This window comes from Podospora anserina, chromosome 4 (assembly GCF_000226545.1).
Source record: "Podospora anserina S mat+ genomic DNA chromosome 4, supercontig 4".
Lineage (NCBI taxonomy): Eukaryota > Fungi > Ascomycota > Sordariomycetes > Sordariales > Podosporaceae > Podospora > Podospora anserina.
Genome location: NW_001914850.1, coordinates 1,817,757 through 1,836,973, shown reverse-complemented (window position 1 = coordinate 1,836,973; position 19,217 = coordinate 1,817,757). Strand labels below are relative to the sequence as shown.

Below are 19,217 nucleotides of genomic sequence, written 5' to 3'. Positions count from 1 at the left end.
GCTCCTGAGCATGCCTTCCAACTCTGCTGAGTTCCACAACGAGGCCTTTCACCTCGCCTACGAGGCCGTCACACAGAATTTGGAGTACAACGAGTGGGTTTCGCGCGGGATGCTCTTGAAGGATATCATCATCACTCTCAACTTCATCGAGGACACGGGAGTCGAGAGCCAAGCTATCTCGACCTTCTCTTCTTATGCACTCATCGTTATTAAGTGTGAGTGATAGATGCTATGACAACAGTTCGTTGGTTGTTTGCTAATGAGATTTGTAGCCATTTGAATGGGCACCTACAAGAAGACGGAGGAGGAGTTCTTTGCTGCCTGCGATGAGATTGAGAGCCAGATCTGAGCAAGTCCAGCGACACTGTTGTCGAAGACGGCAAACCACAAAGGTAGCAGCTGGTTTTGGGAAGGACATGGAGAAGATGCTATGCTAGCAAGGTTTTATGAAGGGGCGGCAGGTCGGAGGTTGGTGCATAACAGAATCAAAACCGGGCTTTTGTGTTTTCTTTCTTTCGTCTGACCTCGTGGCATTATCGGATCCCTTTGGTTTCGTACCTAGGTAGATAACTACTGACCCACGTCCGAGGATGTTAGAGTTGTGTCGGCATTGCTGATCTAGTAATGGTTAACCACCTCCTAGGTAGGTGGTTGGTTTGCGACTTTCCACGCCTGCCACGCAATGTATGCTTGAAACCCAGAAAGACCAAGACTTAATATCCCAACAACAGCAGAAATGATCAAGGCAAGGCCGCCGACAAGGAAGAAGTTTCTTTCTGTGGTTTGCCACTTGATCCACTTCTGGAACTTTGTCCGAGGAGGACGCTCACGCATCAAGTCATGGATGCTTGCGAGCCTCTCTCCCCAGAAGGTGTAAACAAAATCCCCGGTACCATCTTTGAACATTCTGTATCCTTCATGAATAGCGCAAGAGCTGTCAAAGCCCTGTTTTTTAATCAGTTCGTTGAGAATGACCTTGGACTTTTCGTCGCCCCATCGGAATAGAATAGACTGAAGTGAATGGAGAGTCTCGGCTAGCAACCGGGGGCTCAATGTTCCACTGCTGTTATCAGTACGATGCCGACGAAAAATAGAGACAAAAAGGTAAGAACCCTAGGTAAGTAACTCACTCAGCGATGGCTTCTCCTATTCCAATGTCTCTAGAGTTCTTCTTGGGCTCCCACAAGTCCAGATGGGCCTTGAGATATCCAGCGTGGTGAAACAAATAAAGACTTTGGCTGTCGGGGTCGAAGACAAGATGCTCAGCCAAATTGTTGGTCGGTCGGAATTTGATGCCCAATCGCTCTTTCAACTTCCAGGCCTTGAGGGACTTTTCTTCCGCAAGAACATCCTGGACTCGCAATATCCTCGTTGAAGACACATGGGGGAACGACTTGCTGACGAAGTCAGTGAAACTCTCTTCTGACAACCAGGACGCAGGCCGATAAGATCCGATTCTGAAAGCGGGCCCATGGGAGTCATAAACATTGGGGTGGACCATAAAGGCCAGCTGTACAGCCACTTTCAAGACGATGTCTACCTCAAGCGAGGAGAGCTTCTGTGCTGAAAGACGTTTTTGGATGGCCTCTTTGGTGTCCTTGAGGCTGAGGGAGCTTTGGGCTTTTAAAACCTTTGCGGCTATGATGATGGAGTCATGAGAAACAGGCCGAGAGTTCTGCTGTGATGGGTTGTTGATCTGAACTACGAAGCTCCTTGAACCAATGTTAAGGAGCTCGTCGTAGAGTCTAAAGAATGCGTCGAACTCTCCTGTTTTCCCCAACAGGCTGTCAGCAATCTGAGTCTTGTAGTCGGTGGCCATCTTGGCTCAGCTGTTGAGAATTCCAAGTTATGTATGACAACCAGGTATAAGCTTCAGGAGGCTCGCCCAGGGGATGAGTTAATGAGTGTTAAGTTAATGATTAACGGGGAAAACGGCAAGTGCCACGAGAACTAGGCGGGCATTCGAATTTCCACCATATTTAACAGAGGGGCTGAGCCACGACGCCTGAATAACGGAAATGTGTGAGTGGCGTTGGGAGTGTGTTGCGATTGGTGGCTCTGTCTGCAGGTGCTTTGCATGGCACAGTCGAGGTCAGCTTGCCGCCAGAGCGAAGTGATACCCTCTCCCCGTCCACACCACGTTTCGATTGCTTTTCCCTTATCTTCTGCATCTCTCCATTGACCTCATTCATCTAAATTCTCTAACCAATCTTTCCCCACCATGTCTTATGTTTGAATACCTCGCGAAAGATATGAGCATCTTATTATCTTGCATGGTCGTTTCCAAAAATCTTCCACGCACTTGTCGCCCTATAGCAGGCTGTCCGAACATGGCCAGCACAGCGAAGCCGAACGATGCCCTCTCAACTCTCCGAACAAGCCTTACTTCCATTTCGTCGGTCCAACCGAAGTCAATCGGCGACGACAGTTCACCTCCACTAGACAATGCAGCGGTTAGCAGCCATCACCAACAACAATCATCTCATCAACCATCGCAGCAAAGTTCACCTCAGCAGCCTCAGCAGCCATCGCACCAACTACAGCATCACGCATATGTCGCAGCCCGGGCAGCCCCACCATCACAACCTACAGGGCCGAGCAACACCACAGTATCAGCCCCGGCCATCAGCGCCCCCTTGGCCTCCAATTCCTACGACCGGGCAGACTCCATACCTGGGGTTAAGAGCATGTTCATTTACCCTGACGCAGAGGTCACTCTCGGTAAATGGAGAGCCAATGAGTACGATGCCAGATTTCGATTCGTGTCGGAGGAAATGCGCAAGACAGTCAACGAGAACCCCGACCTTCGAGATCGCGCCGATACAATAGACTACCGTCTCCACATGGGAGGACCATCACCAGAGGAAGCCACACCCCATATCGTCATCTTTTGTCGCAGAGAAGACTTTCGTAAGCTCAGTGACCTCTTCAAAAAGCGCGTGAAGGACCCCTTGTACTGCGGTAAAAAGTCGAAAGTGTTTCACCTGTTTCGCGAAGACGATCCAAACAAAATGCCGGTGCCGCCTTTTCAGCTATTATACTATCGGTCGCCCAAAAACCCCAAGAAACGAACCGCCGTGGACGAGAACATCCACCAGGAACCTGGCAGGCACATTACTTGGTGCGGTGCTGTCGCTCATCATGGGTCTCGAACCGCGACTCTGGGGTTGGCCATCCGAGTCGGGGATTCTATTGCTGTCATGACGGTTGATCATCTCTTTGAACCCGAAAAGCAGGAACATGCCGACTCTCTCATCACCACAGACACAGCATCCCTCGATATGGACGCCTCTAGCGAGTCTACTCTCAATGATGATGAGATGGAAGATCTGGGAGAGTTATGGACCGATAAGGTTATGGAATATGATGAGGACTATGAAGATGAGATATCTGAGGAATGGGACCGCGAACCCCGCTTCCAAAGCTCAGTGCAAGGTGACTCTTTCTTCGTCGATAGGATCCGACCACCTCGTCAACTCGATGGCTGGGAAGCATACCTCGACTGGTCCTTGGTAACGCCTAGTGCTCAACAACCCCTGTTCCCTCTCCCTAACCAGTACTTCCCCTCTGGCCCTGAAGGGCAAGCCATAGCATTGGAGAAATTTGCCAAGGCACCTAGATTCCACCGCGTCCCAGTACACGTCGTGTCTGGTATCCGCGGCGTGCTTTCAGGAAGGCTGCTGGGTAGCACGGCGATGCTTGGCTCGGGGCCTGATCGAGTTCTCTGTGAAGCATGGACAGTGATCTTGGATACAGCTCAGAGTATACCTTTGACATCTTACGGAGAGAATGTAGAATATTGCTGACCAGAAGCGTAGGTATTATTGACGGAGAGTCCGGCTCCCTGGTGATTGACCAAGAGACTCACGAGATCTACGGTCATGTTGTAGCATGCGATCCGCGTGGGTGCGCATATGTGGTCCCGATGACGAAGATTTGGACACAAATGGAAACTCAGTTCGGGCCAGGCTCCATCCATGTCTTTACCCCAGAAACTGCCCCAAACGCGATGTTGGGCCAGAGTCACAAGTCAATCGATCAGCCGCGCAGTTTGGGTTGGACTCCTGACGCTACCAAAACAGAACCGGCCGATGACGGACCTGGCACAATCCCAGCTACATTGGATAATCATGACCCAGCCTTCGACACTGACGCTGCGATGGTCTCTGTCTCCGTGCCCTCCCCCTTGGGACAACACGAAACACCCGATATCGGGGGTCAGGCATCGATCAGTCTCCCAGAACTGGTGAGCGATGAAATACTCTCTGGTGAAAGGATATCTGCCGGTGATGACTCCACAGATGAAGAGGCTTCGGCGATGCAGGATGCCTTAGTCAGTGCCATGGTCCTTACCCACTGGGGCACGAGACAGTTCTTGCCTCGGACTGCTTTATCTACTATCGTGAACACGAACAACGTCTGTCAGGAGCTGGAGAGGCTGGTCCGCAACCGGGACCTTCCCAAAAGATGGTTGAAGGTCAGTGTTCGTGAAACCGCCGATGTCATTTGTCAGGCCAGCAAATCGTTCCAGAAGGTCTTCGCCATTCTGGTCTTGTTGGAGAGGGCGGGTTATATATTTGACATGATTGCTGCGGGGACCTCGGACGACTGCTTGCCCCTTGTCCACGGTTCTGAGGAGGAACTCCAATCGGCTACTCAGCCGCATCTCAAACTGACTTACACCCGACGTTGGAGACCGTTTGTCAAGCATGGTTTTGAGGACAGGCAGTGGTCCTTCCTAGCACCAGTTTTCAGCAAAGGAGATGATCAGAATCCAGCCAGACATTACAACTTTTCGGATCGGCAGATTTTGCCATTCATAGGTGGGCCTGGAAGAGAGACTGTCGAGTTGGTCGGTGGTTTTGCGTCCGTTACAAGTGTGGTGATCCACCCCGACCATCACGAGTTTGCCTCAATGGTAGGTTTCAAAATCATCGTTGGGAGCTGCAATTTGCTAATTTACACTAGATTCCGCTCGGATATCAAGGAAATCGCTTTGCCTTGAAACAGCTCAACGCATTATCTTCGGATGATGATTTCAAGTCCGAGATGAAGGCTTTACAATTCGCGACCAAGCAGTCAAATCGCCACCTCCTCTCCTTACTAGCAACCTACCAGTATCATGGCCGCTATCATTTCATACTCCCTTGGGCCGACATGAATTTGCACCAGTATTGTCTTTCGGCGGACCCAACCTCGCAACGTGCCGCCCAACACTACCAGTGGGCTATCGAACAATGCAGAGGACTTGCTGAAGCCTTGTCAAGCTTGCACCGGGAGCGCGTCGATCCAGAAGGCTTAAACGATGACAGGGGATTTTACAGACACGGCGATATCAAGCCGAGTAACATTCTCATCTTTGGTACAGGTACGGAAGATGCTATCGGAGGAAGCCTTGTTTTGGCCGACTTTGGGCTCGCTCGTATTCACAACAGAAGGACCCAGTCTAGACAGATGTCAGACCTTGTCTTCGGCACCGTGACATATGAAGCACCGGAAGCTGCACAACGACTGGGAGCAAGGAGTCGTGCTGTTGATATATGGTCATTGGGCTGCGTTTACCTTGAATTTTTGACTTGGTTCTTGCTGGGTCCCAATGGGTATAACGAGTTTGCCGACAAGCGATTGGCGGCGGATGAACACGGTTTTGATACCGATACATTCTATGCGCTTTACCGTGAGGACAATATGCTTACAACGACTGTTAAGCCAGGTGTTGTGGAGGTGAGGATCAATCATATTTTTGGGACGTATCCACCCGCTGACAAGGTTATCACAGATGTTTCATGAATTGCACGCAAGTCCGCAGGCCTCCGAGTTAATTCACGACCTTTTGGACATAATCCAGCTCGACATGCTCGAGATCGAACCCACGAAACGCATAAAAAGCCTGAAGCTCGCAGAGAAGCTCCAAATCTTAGAGGACAAATCTCGAATCAATGAAGATTATCTCCTCAGGCCATGCACTCGAGGTCGTGGAGTACCCGAACCTGGCGTACAATACTCCGTCAGCAAAGGGCTATCAAAAGACACGGAGATGGTGAGCCGTCCGAGGCCTGAACAGGCAGACAGAACCAAACAGGCAGACAGAACCATCCGTATCTACAGCGAAAGGAGGAGCAGGGTGAATATCTACTAAGCAGCTGGGTGCGATACTCAGGCGCGGAGTTACCATTTTCATCGATAGAGGTAGGATAGACAGATATACGAGGCGGCTAGATAGGTACTTGGACGAATAACCAAGTGAAACAAGAAGAAAAGGCAGGCGGACACGTCTTGGTGCAGTGCCTTTGAGTTCACCTGGAGGTGAGACAAGACTCGGCTCAGAATTGTGCATGTGATTGAAGACGTTGTTTCCAGACTGAACCCGAACTTCAAATCTAAATGTTTGAGAAGGAAAGATTGGACGCTATTTTCACTCTTCAACAACTGGTGAACAGTCCCTGTGGTAGGACTTACTTGATTGAGACCTGAGGGTGATAGAGACGGGAGGCAGATGGCTTTGTATAATGCGGGCAGCGAGTGAAGTTGTGATTAAGATCTCGAGGCTGGCAAACCCTGCCGGCCTGATTTATCGCAACATGGTCTGTGCTTGCCACAGAAAGGTGACCCCACCAAAGCAACCAGGATGCAGCTCCCTTGTGACCAATGACAGCAAGCAACTGACGTCTTGCCATTCGCATCTTCTGGAGCTTCTCTCACGTCCCACCAGTTCCCAACTCCATCCACCGAAGCAGACGAACACCAGATCATCAGTTCTCTCTTTTTCTCTTTGTTATCCACCAGCATATGTAATTAGATAGGGCACACCGTAAACATGTCACTCACACTAGCGCGCCGTGCCCTCGCGGCCCCAACAGCCCCACGAGCTCTCCCCATCATCGCTCGCCAAGCGCTCGTACACTCCTCATCACCAGTTCTCAGCTCCCAGCACCAGTCCCGACCACTCTCGGCAACCCCCCGAAATGCCCTCCGAAACACATCTCCAAGCCGCCTCCCAGCGAGCAGCGGCCTCGGCGGCGGCTTTCCCCCAACATACTTCCAGCAGCGAGCTTCCCTCCCAGTGAACACAATCATCCGCTTCGTCCCCCAGCAAACCGCCTGGATCGTCGAGCGCATGGGCAAGTTCAATAGAATCCTCCAACCCGGCCTGGCAATCCTGATACCGTTTATCGACCGGATCGCCTACGTCAAGTCCCTCAAGGAAGTCGCCATCGAGATCCCCTCCCAATCCGCCATCACAGCCGACAATGTCACCCTCGAGCTCGACGGTGTCTTGTACACCAGAGTCTTTGACGCATACAAGGCCAGGTATGTCCCCCTCCCCTCCCTCCTTTTTACTCTCATCACTAACCCCCCTCCCCCAAAAGCTATGGAGTAGAAGACGCCGAGTACGCGATCTCCCAACTAGCCCAAACAACAATGCGTTCCGAAATCGGCCAGCTCACCCTCGACCACGTCCTCAAGGAGCGCGCCGCCCTCAACATCAACATCACGGCCGCCATTAACGAGGCTGCCCAAGCCTGGGGCGTCACCTGCCTCCGCTACGAAATCCGCGACATCCACGCCCCTAAGCCCGTCGTGGAAGCCATGCACCGCCAGGTGACCGCCGAGCGTTCCAAGCGCGCCGAAATTCTTGATTCCGAAGGTCAGAGGCAATCAGCTATCAACATTGCCGAGGGTCAGAAACAATCTGCTATTCTTGCGTCGGAGGCTCTCAAGGCGGAGAAGATCAACAGGGCTATGGGTGAGGCTGAGGCGATCTTGCTGAGGGCAAAGGCCACGGCCGCGGGGATTGAGGCGGTGGCCAAGGCGATTCAGGACGGACAAGGGGCGGCGCAGAATGCGGTTAGTTTGAGTGTGGCGGAGAAGTATGTGGATGCGTTTGGGAAGCTGGCCAAGGAGGGGACCGCGGTGGTGGTGCCGGGGAATGTGGGGGATTTGGGGGGCATGATTGCTACTGCCATGGGGGTGTATGGGAAGGTTAGTGAGGGGCAGCAGAAGGGTTTGGAGGCGGCGCAGGCGAGGAAGTTGTTGCAGGAGCAGCAGGAGGTCAAGGCCTAGGATGGCCATGACAAGAAGGGGAAGTTTAAGGAACTGAATGCGGATAAGAAGTTGATGCAAGAGGTGAGGAAATTTCTGGAGCAGCCGCCCCCCAAGGATCCCAAGGTGGAGGCGGCGATGCTGAGGGCAAGGTTGAGGGCATTGGTGTATGAGTATGGGGCTTAATTGTTTCTTGTAGGCGGTGATGGGCCACATCGAAGCGGATAGGTTGGGATGGTTTCCCACAGCGAAAAAAAGGGAGGGTGAAATGATGGTATGATAGGGTGGACGTTTTGTTTAGTTGTACAAAGTAAGGACGCACAACTTTCTACTCAGTATTAGAGATGGAGGAAGAGACAAAAATAGAGAATCATCACAAGAAATGATGAGAAAAGTGAGAATTACCATTTTGTCTACATTTGCCAACTAAAAAGAGAAAAGAATTAAACACCCAGCTCTCCACCGACAACATCAAGCGCCTCTCTGACTAGCTTCAAAACCTTTTCGTCACCTGCTGTACCGGCAACTTGAATGGCGCTCACCAAAAGGGGGTACAACCTCAGCAAATGCTTCCTCGTCTCTGAGTCCACGTTGGGGGTGTCGGGAATCGCGTCCGGCTCAGACTTGAGGTCGATCAACGCCCGGAGGATACGACCAAGTTCCTTTCTCTGCGACAGCGGCTGCGGCATGCGCCCCCGGAGGGGCTGGTCGGCTATGTAAGCCCTTATGCTTAGCGCACACCTCAAGATGAGATAGGGCGAGGCGGTCTGGGAGAGTCGGACGGATAAATCGTGGGATGTTTCCGGTGAGGCGGTGTCAGAAGATGGAAAGGTGGGGGGTTCGGTTCTGATCTCTGGCGGGGAAGTTTCGTCGTGTTGTTCCACTAGGGAGAACAATTCATCCAAACAAACCTCCGCCATGAGGGTCCGTTTTGTTGGTGGAGGGTCAATGGTGCGGCCTGGGCGGGACCTGTAGAGCGTGGTCAGGCCTTCGTTGCTGTTGCCGTAGATGATGGAGGCCTCGGCGGGAGCGGGGGCGTGGATGATGGATGTCCTGAAGAGACCTTCCGCGTAGGACTTGCGTGTGGCGTCGAGGATGACTTCTGCGCCGAGGGCGGGGATGATGAGCTCGCGGAGTTTGCGGAAGGAGGAAATGTCAAAGGTTTGGTCGGCGAGGATGTCGGTGCCGGGAGGGGCGTCGGGGTAGTCGGCGCTGATGATGCCGTTGGCGATGGAGATGATGGTCTCCCAGATGTGTTGTATGATGGGGCGGGGGAGGTCAGCAGTGCGGATGTATGGAAGGGAAGCTTCCAGAACTGCAAGTGAGGTTTTGGTGGCCTCCTTCCATGGTTGGTTGGATCTAGTGGTGGTTTTGAACGAATACTTTAGGACCACGGGCTTCGCCAGCGCAGACATGGCAGTGGCGAAGGCCTCGGTCTCGTAGATATCCCGTCCAGAAGAGTTCTTGATGATGAGTGCCTGTAGAATAGACATGCTTTCCTTAGACATGGCGACATATGTGCGCTTCTCTGCCGCCGCCTTGGCAGCGTCTTCCTGGGCAAATGCTAGGGACACAAACTCGGCAACCTGGGTGATCATAGCAGACGGGACGCCGCTCAGGTCCGTGCGAACCATGCGGAACACTTCCAGAATCTTGCCCTGCAATGGGGTGACATACTCGACGTCGCTGGCGTAGGCTCCTGGGGTGGCATGTTGCATGGCATTGCGGAGCAGAGTGAGCATGCGGCGGACTCTTTCGACACTAAAGTCTTTCTGGATGAGGCCGTAAAGCTCCAGCAATGCCTCTACCCACACCAACAGGCATTTCTGGTTGTCCGAAGATTTGTCGTCCTTGCCATCTTTGGGAACTGGAATTCCTCGAGACCATAGATCCCAGGCAAGGTCGAGGCTTTCTTTGCCCACGCGAGGTCTGTCTTGCTCTGCGCACCTGTGAAGAATGTCCCGGACGGCACTGTATGTGGCAGCGTTGATGTCCAACACGTTCAGATCCAGCAGGATCCGGAAATGATCCAAAAGGTCTTCCCAAATCTTGATGAAACTGTTGTGAGCCGTCAATACAGTGAGATATGAGGCGAACAGGCTTGAAACACCCTGCACAACCACAATGGCCGTGTCTTTCCACTCCTCTTGACTCTTGTCTTTTGCTGAGGCTCCAGAAAGAACCTGAAGCTCTTTTTCTATTGAAGCCATGAGCCGGAAGATGACAGACTTCATGCAGATGGACCAGGCTTCCGGGCTTAGACTATCGCCGTAAGCCGACATGATGCGCATCAGAGTCTGGATGGCGCTGTTTCGCAGCTCCAGTCTCTGGTCTGTAGCAACCGAGGTGAGTCGCAGGAGAAGCAACATCCACAAGGCTGCCCCTGATCCGTTGTGGGAGGAGTCTGCTGCCAGCTTGGTGAGTGCTTCGTCGCCAGACTCCCCAATCATGTCTTCGGTGATGGACATGGATCTGCCTTTACCAGAAAGAAAGTCCGAGATGGCCCAGAAAAAAGTCACGGTCTGCTACTCGTCAGCTACTGCGTTCTGGTCAAGAGACGTAGGCATACATACCGTCAAGGCCACATTAAGTTCATCATCCTGAGTGCAGAATTTGTACAGGGTATCGACGAGGTTAAGAAAGCAGGCATTAGGGAGAGAAGGCAGAAAGTCCGAGCAGATCAACTGCAACGAGGCAAAAGAAGGACGAATCAGTTTGACAGAGCGGGTGAGAAGGACGGACCGCTTGTCAGCCTCCTGCTTCTCGGGGGTAAACGTTTTGTCAACGAAGATGGTATCGATAATCTGGAACGTGATTTCCCATCCCCGAACCAAGGTCTCTCCGCAGTTTTCGAGAAGGCTCTTGAGACCTTCGAGGATGATCTTGTGAATGTCAACGTCGACGACATGGCTGGTGACAGACACTTCTCGGTTAGGGGTTTGCAGAGGCAGGAGGGAGTCACGGAATGCCTCCAGCAGTCGTTGCTGTATGTCCCCACGGGGCTCTTCGGGCTGAGATGACACGGCAGCGGCAGCTTCCAACAGAATCCGAACCAGCGTCTCTGCTGCCCGTGCTCTGACTGGTGCTGTGTTCAAGGTTGAACTCAACGCAGTGATGAGCTCAGAGATCAGTGGTGCCCAGCCGGAGACTTCAGGATCGTAGATAAGTAGCCTCTCAATATTGATAGAGGCGAGATCACCCAGCTTAGCCAGGGCAAATTGATCCTCTTGATTGTGGCCAGTCAGCGCCGGAGTTGAAACACTTAGTTGGCGCTTGTGCGGGACCGATGGTGTTTTGAGTCCTCCGCCAGATGGCGGTGATTGCGGCCTGCTCCCTGGTGCCGAGGGGGCTTCACCATGCTTTTCCAACAGGCTGCAGACAGCCCCGACCACCTCGACGAAGGCGGGATTGGGGAAATCGATGGTACTCTCAAACAACCGTGAGGCGGCCGTCTCAACCGCACGGATTTCAGTGCTGAAATTGGTAAGGAGAGTGCTAGCCTCTTGCTCGGCTTGGTGATCAGGACCCTTGGCCGCCAGAGGTGTTCTGCCTGCAGCCTTACCGGAGCAAAACAACACAAAGTCGGCTTGCTGGAGTGTTTCTAGGATGATGTTCCAAGATGCCGAAAGTGTTGGACCAAGTGCTATCCCGAGATTTAGCAATGCTCTCAAACATAGCATGTTCCGTGTGTTTAGCGTGCCGGCACTAGGATCAACAGAAACCTGTCGCTGCTTCTCCACAGTCGGCGACACGAGACTCTCGACACTAAGAAGGCCACGTGCATTGCCGAAGATGCTGTTGGTAGGCTCAGAAGGGGTGACTGGGTTCCGAGGGGCGCCAGCATTAAGGCATGCTGTGAGAACATTCGGTGGCACAGCTGCCTTGCCCAGTGTGGTAAGAAAGGCATCCCGTGGGGTAGTGAGCTGCAGGAGGCCAGCCACATGTGTAAACTTTTGAAATGACCGGACAAGACCATGGTAGTACTCCGAGTCAAGCGCGGCATACAGGAAAGTCGAGCATGTTGCAAGAATGGCTGGCCAACACTCGTCAATAAAGGCGGCATATATCTTGACTTCGGAATAGAGTGGGTGGTTCTCCAGCGTAAGGGGGTTGACCGGAACAGGGTTGCGCTTGAACGAAGAAGACCGCTCCAGCGAGCTCTTATCTCCTGGGTCGAGCTTTTCGTCGGTTGACGGCGCAGGGGAGTCTCGGCCTATGTCTGTTTTGGTGCCTCGTTTCTTCCTCCCGTCGCTGGGGACAGTGAGGGGGAGGATGAACTTGGCAAGGCCTTCGGATAGTGAGGTGATACATGCCAGTGTCAGGCTGTAAATGTACGACTCCGGAATGCTTGGGGGGTCCGTCTTGTCGAGCTGGTCGATGCATGGAACCCGCATGGTGCTCCACTGAGTACTGATACCAGTGTTGTGGCCATCGGAACCTACCGAGCTTGTAATGATGCCAGCGCCACTAGCTTCCAACATTGCTTGATCGGTTGAAGCAGCTGAGCCGCCATAGGGGTTGGCAACTGGGATGGTCGACTGGTGTCCGAGTCCAATAGCAGTGGGCTTCTCTGTGCTCACACGCACGAACGTGGCTGTTAGGTTCCTCAGAATCTTCTTGCCTCCCTCTTGGGCATCAAACATGCCAAAGATACGCCTCAGAAGAGCGTGGTCGGCAAAGACACCTCTGAATACCTCCATGCACAATGATCGCTTCCACAGCGCTGTGTCCATGTCCAAGAGATGGGTCAAAATTTCAAGAGCGTCACCACTCTCCTCTGGGAGGATGGACAGATGCCGACGTAGCAGGGTGTACAATATTCTCACAAGACGCACGCTGGTAGCGAAATTTGGTCGGCCCCGAAGTGCGCTGATGATAAAGGGCATCACTCGGGCTCGTAAGATATCGGCCTGTTCTGGATGTGAGGTGAAGATGGCGGCATGGTTGGTGAGCACAGACTCAATCAGCTCCAGACCGAAGGTCTGTGGCAGGCCAGAGAAGCGAAGGTACTCGGGTCGCTGGCCTTCGGTTAGGAGACAGATATCATTAAACACCTGGTACGTCAGCAGCGTACGAAGAACGAGTCGAGAGAATAACATACCCTCCAGGCATCCATGGCCGCAGCGCGAAGAGGAAGGGTCGTGCCATCTTGAAGCGGCACCTCGCCCACAATTTGTGAGTCCTGACCGTTTTCTGGATGACATATTAGTTTCACTCGAGTTGATGATTGCAAATGAAATACTGACTATCCTCGGCTACTACCTTGTCAAAGACGGAAACGACCAGCTGTTGCAGGGTGGCTGCAGATGTGTTGTTGACAATGGCATTCTTGCTCGACTGTAGGATAAAGCAAACATTAAGTGCTGTGACGAGAAGTTCTCCCTTCACATCGGCGGCATAATTGGATAATAATGAGGGCAGGGCCTGGAGAATCTTGAGTTGGACGTCGAGGCCGGCTGACGTGGCCTGTTGCAAGGCTTCCAGCACCTGGCTCAATCTAGATCTTGGTAAGGCTCTTGAAACGATGAGGCGCTGTAAACAAACGATCGCAATGCCGGTGAACTTGACGTTTTTGGTCCCGCAAGCAATGATGAAGGGGTTGACAAAGTTTGGCCGTTGAGTGAGTTCTGGTATCGTGTAAGTCTGGCGCCATCAACATGAACAATGCCCAATGTGGGAACAGGATGTTAGCACACCATCCGATATTTGAGCTTCAGAGCCAGCTCTTATACTCTTGAGTTCTTCAAGTGATTTTTCGGCGGCCTTGTGACGGTGTAAGCGCCATGTGCGTAAATAAGGACATTCAGCAGAGCGCATACCTGGCGCAAGTCATTGTGTTTGCGCTTGCTCTCCTGGATGAGATTGGCGAGCTCTGACGCCAATAGCTGGGATGTCATGATGGCATTTCGTAAAGACAAGGGATTTTCAAGGCTTCATAGGCAGAAAAACGACGATATATGCTGACAGTCCAGGGTTAACCGTGGGGAATTCCTGGCGGTGGTCTTCGGGTCGTCTTTGATGTGAGATGCATTCGTTGTCCACTGTCCAATGCCCACTCATAGCAGCCAGAGGAATGGACAGCCAACCAACCATCTCCAACGGTGGAGGTGCAGGGACATGCCAAGACAGGAGCTGGCCTGACTAAGCAGGCTGCAAAGACTCACCGCCTTTGAGCTGCAGGTGTTTGAACCCCACCATTTGGCAGGACGCCTTGGCAACCTGGAAGTCCCCGCAGTCCCGCATAACGCTGGTGGTCCAGGCTTCCCGCCATCGGTCTGTCTTTGAACCCCCCGCGCCCAATCCGACAAACGAACTTGGGAAGCATTGCTCGCTCCTCCTCTGCACACACACATTGGCACCGGCAAATAACCACACACACCACCATGGCGGTAGCTCAGGTTCCCAGGAACTTTAAGCTCCTCGCCGAGCTGGAGAAGGGCGAGAAGGGCATGGGCGCGGGTAGGTCCAAGCTATGTTGTTGACTGAAAAGTTCAAGCAGTAACTAACCCAGATGTCCTCTGCAGGTGCTTGCTCATATGGCCTCGAAGACCCCGAAGATATCTTCATGACCCACTGGAGAGGTACCATCTGGGGCCCTCCTCATGTATGTTTGCCCTGCGACAAGCTGTACCACCCCGCCATCGCATCATGGCAAGCTGACGGACCACCCACAGGGACACCACGAGAACCGCATCTACGAACTTAAGATGGAGTGCGGCCCAAACTACCCCAAGGAGCCACCCGTCATCCACTTCGTCAGCCAGATCAACCTGCCCGGTGTCAGCCCAACAGACGGCAAGGTCGACCCCAACGCCGTGGCTATTCTCCGCGACTGGACCCGCATTGCTACCGAGTTGGCCAAGAACCCAAGGCCCAAGGAAGACCCTTTGAGTTTGGAGGCTGCTCTTATTGCGATCAGGAAGTGAGTAGATATGTGGACATGGGACAAGAGACTGGGACAACATGTTGCTGACCTCCGTCTTTCGCAGATATATGGACGAACATAAGAAGCTTCCCCAGCCCCCTGAGGGCTCCAAGTATGCCGTCTACAAGTAGGTGAAAGAGGCGCAACATGGCATGACAAAGACGTTTTTTAGAGCGACTTCTAGATTGTTCCCGAGGGAATGGGCAAACGCAGCGGGATCCAGGAGGGCGTCGGCTGGGGGTTTGATTAGCGAACGGAAAGGTCTTGTAGGCGTTGATGGGATGGCCGGACACAATGAGAAAGCAAATACGAACAATTCAAAATGACAATCCCTTTGGATCTCTTCACTCCATTCAAGGCTCAGTGCGATGACGTCCCAGGTGTTTAATGGGCACACGTGACCGCGCGGATCCCTGCGCGGTGCCACGCGCGTGCGCCAAGTAATTTTGACGCTTTGAGCTCTCTCCAAAAAAGTTTCGAGGCTGCCATTTCTCAAAGTCGCATCAAACGGTGATCGCCAACCTTGGCGGCGATGGATACATGAATGCCGTTGTTTTTTCAACCCGCCCGCTCGTCGCGGCATAGGATAGCATGTCTGTCCTCTTTTCTCCCCATGCCCCTCGACCAGATAATTACTGACAATCGACAGGCCTCGCCCTCTACAGAGCCCTCCTCCGCACCGCCTCGCTCGTCCCCCTCCCTTCCATCACTGACGACCCGTCGCTGTACATCCCCCCAGCGAAACCAACCAAGCCCACACCTCCCCCGATAGAGACCATAATCCGCAACGCTTTCAGACGTAACAAGCACGATGTCTCCCCCCGGCTGATCACCTCGGCCCTTAAAAACGGGTACAACGCCCTGACTCTGCTCTCCTCCGCTGCCGACCCTTTGACTTCCCCGTATACCCAAATTGTGGACTTTCTGAGAGAAAACAAAAAACGGGTGGAATCCCTCCGCGAAAGGAGGGAACGTCTCCTTGATCTGGAGCCGAGTAATACCCCGATCCCGGGGACGGTTCCAGTCGTGGTGAAGGTGTCGAAAGAGGGGGAGCCACCTAGATACATCCCCAACCCTGCCCGTCCGTTACCACGACCGATAGAGCAAATTCCAAACGGGATACGGAAACCGCCACGGTTGGACGCCGCGGGGACGGTGCCGTTTCTTAGGATGCAGAAACCGCAATCTAGGGTTATCGAGAGGATTGTGAGGATTAAGAATAGGAACAGGGCTGTTAATACCATTGCGTTGTCTGAGCTTTACCGGGAGGATGATGAGCGGAGGTTGAGGGCTGAGTTGGAGGATGAGTGGGATGGGAAGATGCACCAGCTGCTTCCGTTGGGGAAGGCGGGCGGGTCGGGGGGGTATGCGAGGGAGTTGGATGAGGTTGTTGGCTGGTTGGGGAGGGAGTTGAATAGGGAGAGGGAGGATATGATTGCTAGGGCGGAGGCGTTTTTGGAGATTGAACGGGTGGAGGAGGAGCAGATGAAAAAGGAGGATAGGGAGCGGGTGGAGAGGGGGGAGGTGACGGAGGAGGAGGTGTTCAAGATGAGGACGAGCTGGAGGAGGAATAAGAAGGGGAGGGAGGCGGGGAGGTATTATCATGAGGAGGAAAGGAAGAAGAGGGGGTTGCCGGTTAGTAAGAAGAGGTATTTGGAGGGGGTGAGGAAGGGGAGGTTTACGGAGGGGAGTGATAGGGCTCCGCTGCCGGAGGATGTGGTAGTAGAAGACCAGAAGAAGTGAGGGAAAACAAATATGAAGAGGACAAATTGGATTGCCTCATTGTTGTATATGATAACAGAAGATATATCATGGGTTCATGGTTGCCTGTTCCATACTATGATACAAAGATGCTTATCAGCTAACTCTGCACTGCCAGCCAAAACGCTGCATTTATGTGCTCCTGCCTGAACCCAGGTGTTCGACCTAAACAGGTGGCATTGCTTACCATTCCTATGATGCAGAATATCAGCACACAAACGATTTCATAAGCAAAACATCCCATCAGAACTTACCCTTAATAAACTGATGAACATCAACCGTTACCCTCTGTCTCGGCAGTGACTGTTGGTGCTGTGACCCCTCCCCAAAACCACCATTGCTCTCCATACCCCCCGAAAAAGCAAACAAATTTCTCAACTCAGCATCATGAGATGTTGACGGCACGCCCATTGTGTATGAACGGGCCTGTGAGAAGCTTCCCAGCGAATCAATCTTGACGTTTCCCCCGCTAGTCATGTGATTCCCCCAGCCTGACTCTCGCGACTGATCTCCAAAGGTATTACTACTCGGCATCGGCGGTCGGGAAGCACGCCCCGCCGTCAAAGGACTCGAAAGTGACGAAAACTCCGGGTGTGCCCCCGCCGCACTCTTGAACGGATACTTCCCCGACTCTGGGGTGTCAAATGCCGTTGGGTCAACCTCTGCCGTGATGAAGTCTGTCCCGGAAGGAATAATAACGCCCCTTTCCTGGAGATAAATCTCCACCTCATCCGGGTCGAGCAAGTCCCCTCCGAATCCAGGGGTTTCTATCCGCATGTTTTTGTCCAAGGCATTGTCTCGTATCCGGTTCACTTCTGGGCTGAATGGACCGGTCGCGAAGCCGGATGTGTTGGCTGGTTTGAGAACATCGCTTGTGCCCTGGTTGCCGATTCGCTGCGAGGTGATTCCCGTGGTGACATCGTAGTGTGTGCCGGCGCCGCCGAGGTGGTGGAAGGGAAACTGCCAGTTGTGAAGGGTGTCTTGCGCGTTGCGGGCTACTTGTCTGGCGAGACGGCGCTTGATGAGGTCGGGTGTTTCGAAGAGGAGACAAAAGCCAAAGACACGGGTGATCCGGTTCTCGGGGGGGTCCGGCATGGAGATGAGGACGAGAGCTTTCTCGATGGCGAATCGTTGGAGTCTTCGGCCGAATGTGATCTCGTGAGGGGCGTAAGACCGGGGCGCTGGGAGAGAGCTGTGGAGACCTGGTGTGGTGAACTGGTCTAGGAAGGTCAAGTCTGGAGTTGTCTGGAACGGAAAGCTAGCGTTGGTGAGGGTTGGGTGCGTGACAATTTCGTAGCCAAGAGCCGTTGACGGCATGGACTGTCCAAAGTCATGGGGGAGAGCAGACACAATGCTGGTCGGCTGGCTAGCCGATTCATGGCTGACCATGAGCCCGCCATACAATTGTGTTTGTTGTTGTGGTGGCTTATCGGCGACTGTTGATGGGATCTGGGGGTCGGCTGGTGCGCTTTCCGACCTGTCTCGGGATGACGAGCCGTCACTAGAAGTAGAAGCCGGTTGGCCGCTGTTCCCTTCTTGACCAGTAGTGCTCTTGGCCAGCGACAGGAATCTCTCGGTTGTCAGGCGCAGCTGGTGTCCAAGTTCTGGTAACTGCTCCAAGAAGCCCATACTCGTTGCGAAATCGGACAGCCGTAGAAAGGCATTGTTCATCTCCTGGTTCTTCTCCTTGAGCTCCTGGACTTGCTTTTCGAGAGTCTGAATAGCCTCTTCCTTTCGGTTGCGATAGGCCCGCTGAGCGAGGCGCACCTGTGTTCTTCGGCGCTGTCCCAACGTCAAAACCAGCTATCAGTCTGAAGCATAACCGTCGCACTCACGTCCTTGGGTGACACATCCTTCACGTCCAGGCGCGGTCGCCCTCTTGACCGCTTCTTTTCTTCTGGTTCATTCTCTGTCTCGGTGGCCTGGGTCTTTGCACGTTTCCTCGGACCGGTATCCAAATTTGATGCCGCAGGGCGTCCCTTCTTTGACACTTGTGCCTTGGTAGATGTGTTGTAGGAAAAGCCCGGGTTGTAGACCTCGGCGCTGAGGATGGCGAGGTCGCCTTGCGAGTAACGCATTGGGTGGACCTCTTCGTCTTCCTCGGTAGTCGTCTCAGACATATGTTCTGCCGTGTCCTCGGCGCATCAGGACACAATAAACGTCTGTGTCCAGGACCCCAGCTGTCTTGGGACCAGTTGTCCGTGGACGTGTAGCCTTGACCCACGGTGTAACGAGAAGTTTCTTTGCTGCCTGACGACTTATAAGTGGTGTTCAATATGTGAGATATTCACTGCGTTGTCGCAGAACAGGTTAAAACCAGCCTCGGGGAAGTGATCAATTCCCTGAAAATTCGTAGTACCGCCCTTCCAAAACCACAATGCTAAAAGAGGCAACAGATCTGTCCAGGTCAAGAGCTGGCGACAATCTCGTCCCAACGATCGGAAGTGGGCGTTGGTCAGCCGGCGGTGTCCCTACAAGGGTCTCTTTG

The 19,217-nt window shown here is 53.2% G+C and overlaps 8 protein-coding genes across 8 annotated transcripts; 5 read left to right on the top strand and 3 right to left on the bottom strand.

The window, feature by feature from the left end:
- Positions 1-194: 194 nt before the first annotated feature.
- On the top strand, positions 195-437 carry PODANS_4_5880 (uncharacterized protein; the record flags this gene model as incomplete). The annotated part of the gene is made up of 2 exons (XM_001906221.1): positions 195-215; positions 273-437. 2 exons carry the CDS (start codon positions 195-197, stop codon positions 435-437), a joined length of 186 nt encoding a protein of 61 aa, XP_001906256.1.
- A 202-nt stretch (positions 438-639) lies between these two features.
- Positions 640-1,819, bottom strand: PODANS_4_5890 (uncharacterized protein; the record flags this gene model as incomplete). The annotated part of the gene is made up of 2 exons (XM_001906220.1): positions 640-1,060; positions 1,131-1,819. The coding sequence occupies 2 exons, from the start codon at positions 1,817-1,819 to the stop codon at positions 640-642; spliced, it is 1,110 nt and encodes a 369-aa protein (XP_001906255.1).
- Positions 1,820-3,733: 1,914 nt separating this feature from the next.
- PODANS_4_5900 (uncharacterized protein) lies at positions 3,734-5,790 on the top strand (the record flags this gene model as incomplete). Its single annotated transcript, XM_001906219.1, has 2 exons — positions 3,734-4,918; positions 4,969-5,790. The coding sequence occupies 2 exons, from the start codon at positions 3,734-3,736 to the stop codon at positions 5,788-5,790; spliced, it is 2,007 nt and encodes a 668-aa protein (XP_001906254.1).
- Positions 5,791-6,817: 1,027 nt separating this feature from the next.
- PODANS_4_5910 (uncharacterized protein) lies at positions 6,818-8,064 on the top strand (the record flags this gene model as incomplete). Its single annotated transcript, XM_001906218.1, has 2 exons — positions 6,818-7,311; positions 7,371-8,064. 2 exons carry the CDS (start codon positions 6,818-6,820, stop codon positions 8,062-8,064), a joined length of 1,188 nt encoding a protein of 395 aa, XP_001906253.1.
- A 422-nt stretch (positions 8,065-8,486) lies between these two features.
- Positions 8,487-13,702, bottom strand: PODANS_4_5920 (uncharacterized protein; the record flags this gene model as incomplete). The annotated part of the gene is made up of 4 exons (XM_001906217.1): positions 8,487-10,450; positions 10,613-13,225; positions 13,290-13,556; positions 13,588-13,702. The coding sequence occupies 4 exons, from the start codon at positions 13,700-13,702 to the stop codon at positions 8,487-8,489; spliced, it is 4,959 nt and encodes a 1,652-aa protein (XP_001906252.1).
- A 724-nt stretch (positions 13,703-14,426) lies between these two features.
- PODANS_4_5930 (uncharacterized protein) lies at positions 14,427-15,099 on the top strand (the record flags this gene model as incomplete). The annotated part of the gene is made up of 4 exons (XM_001906216.1): positions 14,427-14,502; positions 14,568-14,647; positions 14,718-14,965; positions 15,033-15,099. The coding sequence occupies 4 exons, from the start codon at positions 14,427-14,429 to the stop codon at positions 15,097-15,099; spliced, it is 471 nt and encodes a 156-aa protein (XP_001906251.1).
- A 413-nt stretch (positions 15,100-15,512) lies between these two features.
- Positions 15,513-16,711, top strand: PODANS_4_5940 (uncharacterized protein; the record flags this gene model as incomplete). Its single annotated transcript, XM_001906215.1, has 2 exons — positions 15,513-15,687; positions 15,741-16,711. The coding sequence occupies 2 exons, from the start codon at positions 15,513-15,515 to the stop codon at positions 16,709-16,711; spliced, it is 1,146 nt and encodes a 381-aa protein (XP_001906250.1).
- Positions 16,712-16,829: 118 nt separating this feature from the next.
- On the bottom strand, positions 16,830-18,849 carry PODANS_4_5950 (uncharacterized protein; the record flags this gene model as incomplete). Its single annotated transcript, XM_001906214.1, has 3 exons — positions 16,830-16,921; positions 16,984-18,511; positions 18,565-18,849. The coding sequence occupies 3 exons, from the start codon at positions 18,847-18,849 to the stop codon at positions 16,830-16,832; spliced, it is 1,905 nt and encodes a 634-aa protein (XP_001906249.1).
- Between the last annotated feature and the right edge of the window lie 368 nt (positions 18,850-19,217).